This window comes from Phodopus roborovskii, unplaced genomic scaffold (assembly GCF_943737965.1).
Source record: "Phodopus roborovskii unplaced genomic scaffold, PHOROB, whole genome shotgun sequence".
Lineage (NCBI taxonomy): Eukaryota > Metazoa > Chordata > Mammalia > Rodentia > Cricetidae > Phodopus > Phodopus roborovskii.
The window spans coordinates 6,507,055-6,513,671 of NW_026126603.1; the positions used below are offsets into that span (position 1 = coordinate 6,507,055).

General features: G+C 41.1%; 2 protein-coding genes across 3 annotated transcripts in view; both read right to left on the reverse strand.

The window, feature by feature from the left end:
• Positions 1-6,602, reverse strand: part of Anapc10 (anaphase promoting complex subunit 10) — a 52,595-nt gene extending 45,993 nt beyond the window's left edge. For both annotated transcript variants that reach the window (XM_051205823.1, XM_051205824.1), the window contains exons 1-2: positions 6,488-6,602; positions 5,708-5,834 (exon numbers count right to left, since the gene is read on the reverse strand). In XM_051205823.1, coding sequence (XP_051061780.1) covers positions 5,708-5,822 — 115 coding nt within the window. In that variant the 5' untranslated portion in view covers positions 5,823-5,834; positions 6,488-6,602. The remainder of the gene's footprint in view (positions 1-5,707; positions 5,835-6,487) is intronic.
• Positions 1-6,617, reverse strand: part of Otud4 (OTU deubiquitinase 4) — a 133,280-nt gene that overhangs the window by 49,067 nt on the left and 77,596 nt on the right. The window lies entirely within an intron of this gene.

Below are 6,617 nucleotides of genomic sequence, written 5' to 3' on the forward strand. Positions count from 1 at the left end.
AGAAAGCAAGAGAACAAGGAGAAGAGAATGCTAGGGGACAGCCACCCAGCCAGCCATGGAGTAAGAGTGAAAGTAAGATATACAGAAGTAAGAGAAAGGTAAAAAAGCCCAGAGGCAAAAGGTAGATGGCATAATTTTAATTTAAGAAAAGCTGGCTAGAAACAAGCCAAGCTAAATCCAGGCATTTATAATTAAGAATAAGCCCCCATGTGAGATTTACTTGGGAGCTGAGTGGCAAGCCTCCAAAAGAGTCAAAGAGTTTAAAAAAAAAAAAAAAAAAACACCACCAACAGTGATCCAAGGATGCCAATTAAATGATAAGTAGCAAGATTCAACAACATGCTTTCTATAAGAAACTCACTCAGATATAAATAATAATTTAAATGTAAAAAAGGAAGGATTTGTGGTTTTCAGTCTAATATGTAAAGGCTCGTTATTCCTGGGCTGGAGAGACAGCTCAGAAATGGACCCAAGTTCAATCCCCAGCATCCACATGATGGCTGCTTACAATTACCTGTAACTCCAGTCGCAGGGGACCCAATACCCTCTTCTGGCCTGTAGAGACTTTTCTCCATCTAGTCCAGTGCCACTTGACCAGTTTCTCTTATAAGATAACCACTCAGAGACAATACATATTTATAATTGTTTAGCCAAATGGTTTAGGCTTATTACTGGTTAACTCTCTTATAAATTAATCCATTTCTACTAATCTGTGTATTACCACATGGCTGTGGCTCACCAGTGATGCCTTGGCATCTTGCCTCTCCAGCAGCTACATGGAGTCTCCTCAATCCTGCCCACTTCCCCACCCCTACCCCCACACCCCATCCCACCCCAACCTGGATTTCCTGCCTGGCTTTACTCTGCTAAGTAAACATTGACTGAAACAGTTTTATTCATCAACCAATAAAAACAACACATATTTGCAGCATACAGAAGGACATCTCACATCACTGACCTCCATGATATTTTGTTTGTGTTCTGACAAATAAAGGTAGAGGATAGAGCTGGCCACTAGTTAATCATAGAGGTCTGGAGGTCTGTACAAAGTAGAGACAGTGACAGTACAGGGCAGAAACAGGAAGTGGTAAGGGCATAGACAGGATCTTGGCCCTTTCGGTAGAAGATTCAGAGAGGTAAGAAGTGACTATGGCTGCTCCTTTGCTTCTCTGATCTTTCAGCTTTTACCCCAATATCTGACTCTAGGATTTTATTGACAAGACCAATTAGGACCACGCTTCATTCGTTGGTGCACAGACAGACAGACAAAACACCCATACAAATAAATAAAAACTTCGTAAAATACCATCCGAGTTAAACAAATCATTCCCATTTTTATAATCATGAAAATGTTGAACAAACTGAAAAATCAACAATTCTCAGGTCCAACAGAGAAGTGCCATCCCAGAGCAAACAACCATGTAGAAAACTAAAGAGAACAAGAGCTTATCAAAACTCACTTCTAAAATCAACAACTAGAAGAAAACTTCAAAGACAATGAATGTAGCCTGGTTTGAAAGATAAAAGCTCTGAGAAGCCCCACCTTAATAAGGAGCATTACGTGAGTTAGGAGGTCTACCTCATTCTCTAGCTAAAATCTAGAGAAAATCTCTAAGCTTTCCTGCAAAAAAGAAAAGCAGGTCCCAACAAAAGGGAAAAATGTAACTCTATCTCTCTAGCACTCTAGTCTAATGAAGAAGAAAGGGTCAAGAATCACTAGTGAAAAGTCAGAGCCAGGGCAAGAGTCCAACAAAAGATGAAGACCTAGTCCTAGGATATGCAACACCTCTAATCCCCATCAATTTACCACATCAACAACAGCTATCAGATTAAAACTGTAAGACCTGTGGGTGTGGACTCCTAAGGAGTTTCTTGGGGCTGGAGAAATGACTGGACAGCTAAGGACACCTGATGCTCTTCCGGACTACCTGAGTTCAGTACCCTGAACCCATGTCAGGAGACTCACGATTCCTGTAACTCCAGCTTCAGGAAATCTGAAACCATCTTCTGGCCTCCATTGGCACCTACAAGCACATGCACATGGATACACACACATAAACACACACACACACACACACACACACACAAATAAAAATACATCTATTTTAAAGGAGTTTTTAGGAAAACGCAAAGACAATATCAGAGGAGGGCTAATGAGGTGGTTCCTGCCATAAAGTAGCTTCTCACCAAGCCTGGTAACCTCAGCTCTATTCCCAGACCCATATGACAGAGGAAGAATCAGCTGTCCACTGACCATACATGTATAACATGGGACAACTATAATATAATGTAATGAAGAAGAGAAGACGGGGGAGAAGGGGGAGGAGGAGGGGAGAGAAAGAAGAAATTTTAAAAAGGGTTTAAAATGGACATCAGAAGAATTTTATACTCTAATACATCAGGTACAGAAAATACAGAAGTCATTAAGTGTGTGTTGTGTAATGGGATATCAAAGCCTTGACTTATTAATACTAGTCAAGAAATAGAAACAGAAGATATAGATTGGAGCAGAAATAAAAACAACACAATTCAGAAATCCTATACCTAAAAATGTATTCACCCAAAATGAAAACATACATCCACACACAAAATACTGCATGAACATTTACTAGCTTTTTTCATAATCACTCAATATTGAGAGCCACCTTGTCTTAGTTAATCACCGTTATCTAACAATTACCCCAAACCTACCAGCCTAAAAAGCCAATTGTGATTTACTTTTGAATATATATGGGATAAGAATTCAGAATCAGTTTAGTCTGCCAGTTTGGTTCAGGTTTCCTCATGATTTTTCAGCTATGTGATCTGAAGCTGTTATGAAAAAATCTGGTCCTGCATATGAAACACAGCAAGGTCCCACTGCTAAAGACAACACCTACACAACTCACTGAAGATGGTGAACCAGTGTGTACATAGAGCCTTCACCCCTACACTCGAGTATCTTTGGAACAGGAAAGTATTCTGCATGCTCTCAAAAGAGAAACATAAACACCATGCCAGCCACAAACCCTTTTTCTACAATGGTGCACTACCTGCAAGAAGACATGCTATGACAAAGATGGCACAAAGCTTGTGGGAGACACCAATCAATCAGACACCAATATCTGGTTTGACTTAAGGCCCACTCCATGAGATGGAATCCATACCTGACACTGCAGATAGCCCAGGGACCAAGGGGAAAATCAAATCTGGTCTTAAAAAAAAAAAAATGGAGCGATAAAATGACTCCTGATGATATTCTGCTATACTCATAGATTGTCACCTTGTTCAGCCAGAATCAGAGAAGCTTCCTCCTTCAGCAGAGAGGAACTAATACAGAGACCCACAGCCCGAAACGACTCAGAGTGAGAAAACTTGGAACACTCAGCCCTAAATGGATGTCTCCATCAAATCCCTCCCCTCAGAGCTCAGAGAACATAGAAGAGATGGAAAGAGTGTTAAGAACCAATGGGGATGGAGGACACAAAGAACACAAGGCCCTCTAAACCAACATGAGCAAAGCTCCTATGAACTCAGAGACTGAAAAGCAGCACAGAGCCTGCACAGGTCTGCATCAGGTCTTGTGTGTCCATAGCATGGCTTCCATTTAGGGTTTTTACAGGCACAAGCAAACAAGTAGGTCTCTGATTCTTGTGCCTTCTCATGGGCTTATCTCCTTCTGTTCATTTGCCTTGTCCAACTTCGATGTGATAGTTATTACATTATTATACTGTTATGTTTTTAAATGAATGAATAAAAACCTAGCCACTAGGAGGATTATTGTTCCTTATATCTCTTGGGAGAGGGAAAAATCAGGGTTTTCCAACAGCATGATACTAGGTATATCAACCACTCTAGAACAGGCCTTGTATTCAGGAATAATTGACCAACATATAATGGACTCCAGAGTTTTTTGTAGGTGCTTGTGTGTGTGTGTGAGTGTGTGCGAGTGCATGTGTTTCTTTTTTAAGTGTGGTTTTATTTTGTTTTCTTGACTTGGAGAAGTTTTTGTTGTGTTCATTTTTTAGAGTGGGTAGGGAGGGGGAAAAGATCTAGAAGGACTTGAGGAAGGGGAAGAAAATGAGCAAAATATATTTACATTTAAAAATTGCTTTCAATGGTTGGTGGTAGTGGTGCACACCTTTAATCTCACCACTTGGGAAGCAGAGGCAGGCAGATCTCTGTGAGTTGGAGGCCAGGCTGATCTACAGAGAGAGTTACAGGACAGGTTCCAAAGCTACAGATAAAACTCTGTCTCAGAAAAAAAACAAAACAAAACAAAACAATTGCTTTAAATAATGTAAAATATTAAAAAGACAAAACAAAGAGTAGAGTAAATGGGGCCCCAGGATTGGGGAGCAGCAACTCAGCCTGTGTTAAGGTTGCTGTAAGGACTGGATGAGCTAACAAAGCTAGACTGGTTCTTGGCCCAAGGCAGGCTCACATCTGCCTACACTGCTACTGTGACACTGTTTTTAGCAAGCAGACTTTATGACTGTAGCATTTCACAGTCTGAACTTCTATAGCATTAAGTACATTTTGCTTTTCAGGTTCCCCTCCATTGTACTCAAAGTATTTTTCATGTGTTAGCTGTTTTCACTAGCTTGGAAATCTCAAAATTTGCCATCTTAAGACTTTAGTTGGACTGAAGAGATGGCTCAGGGCTGGAGAGATGGCTCAGTAATTAAAAGCTAGGCTCACAACCAAAAATATAAGACTTTAGTTGCTGCTTTAAACTAATTTTACAATTTTTTTTAATTATTACAAAATAATAAAAAGAAAATGCCTATCAGCCAGGCATTGGTGATGCATGCCTTTAATCCCAGCACTCAGGAGGCTGAGGCAAGTGGATCTCTGTGAGTCTGAGTCCAGCCTGGTCTACAGAGCTAGTTCCAGGGCAGGCTCCAAAGCAATACAGAGAAACCCAGTCTCAAAAAACAAACGAAAATAAAAAAAAAAAAAAAAAAAAAAAAAAAAGGAAAATGCCTATCAAATTAAAGATCAGATAAATTGGAAAAGACACACGTGTATTTTACCCTAACACATACTAGCAGAAGACATGGACTCCAAGAATAAAGAGAAAAACATTAGATGCGTCCAGAAAGAACAACAAGCATAAAATGTGAATTAAATAACAACTCAATAATAGCATAGATGGCATAGGATAAAGAGACCATCACACTGGGCATTGGTAGCGCACACCTATCTCTGTGAGGTCAGCCTGGACTACAGAGCAATTCCAGGGCAGGCTCCAAAGCAACATAGACAAACCCTGTCTCCAAAAACGAGAGAGAGGAGAGAGAGGAGAGAGAGGAGAGAGAGGAGAGAAAGAGAGAGATGATCACATGAGATGTTAAAAAAATCTTATTAACATTGGTAATACAATTGGACAAAAATATGTAATAAATGAAAACCCAGTTCATTTGAATTACTATAAGGCAACACAAGGCAGTCCAGCGCACAGGAAAATTAAGGGATCAGGCCATGGTGGTGCTTGCCTTTATTCCCAGCACCTGAGAGGCAAGACGCAGGCAGATCACTGAATTCGGGGCTAGCCTGGTCTACAGAGCAAGCTATAGGACAGTGGTTGAGGGCTACCCAAAGAAATCCTGTTTAAAAATTAAAAAAGGGGGGGAGGGAAGCCATATATATATATATATATATATATATATATATATGAAAAAACTATAAGTAATGATTATCACAGTATTAGTTTTGTTTGCCTTACCTGGTTTGCAGGATGAGAGTGACCAAACAGCTTGGGACCCGATTTCCCTAACTGTCGCAGTCCTTTCCAACTGTTTAGGATCAGCACCAGGAGGTGTCTTGTTCGGCGTGGTCATTTTTAAATTATTCTGCAGAGAACCAAGCAATATTCATTATTCCAAGATTTGACCATCTTTCTGGAAAATTTAAAACAAAAGATCAGTGTCCAGTGTTGTGGCAATAGCTTTAATCCTAGCACTCCGGAGACTAAGGTAGAGGCAAAAGCAGAAGGATCAGAGTTCAAGGCCAACCTGCTCTATACAGGGAACTCAGTAATCACTCATATCGCTTCATCTTTCATACCTTTTGTTAATTCTAGTAGACATAAAAACGTGTGGGGGGGGGACTTAGGAGTATGTCGAACTGTTTCAGTAACCCTTACGGATACTCTACGTTATTGAAAATTCTAAGAAAAATCAATCTATAAACCATCTCCTTGACACGTTCCTTTGGATTCCAAGCTATCCCTACAACCGCCACACAAACAATAATCACTTAAGTAATCACATAAACATTATAAATTCCGTTAAAAGGCTAGGAGAGGAATAGGGTACTGCAGGAGCTGAGGACTAGACTGGGGATCCTGCCTGACACCGCTAGTCTACCAGATCGGCTAAGGCTCCACTCCAGGACCACCAGGCCTGAGGAGACGGCAAACTTAACGCGACGAAGAACCCGGAGGAGGACTCACTCCTCTGCGCCCGCCAAGACGGCTCTCGAAGTCGAGGATGCTCTTACAAACCTGGTCTGCCACAATCCCGTTTCTCAGGGTCTGCTTCAGGTGCCCGCCACTCCCACCGCGGCTCAGGGAGTCTAGGCTCCCTCCGTTATTTGAGTCGCAGCGCAATGACGTCAGAGCGTCCACACGCCCT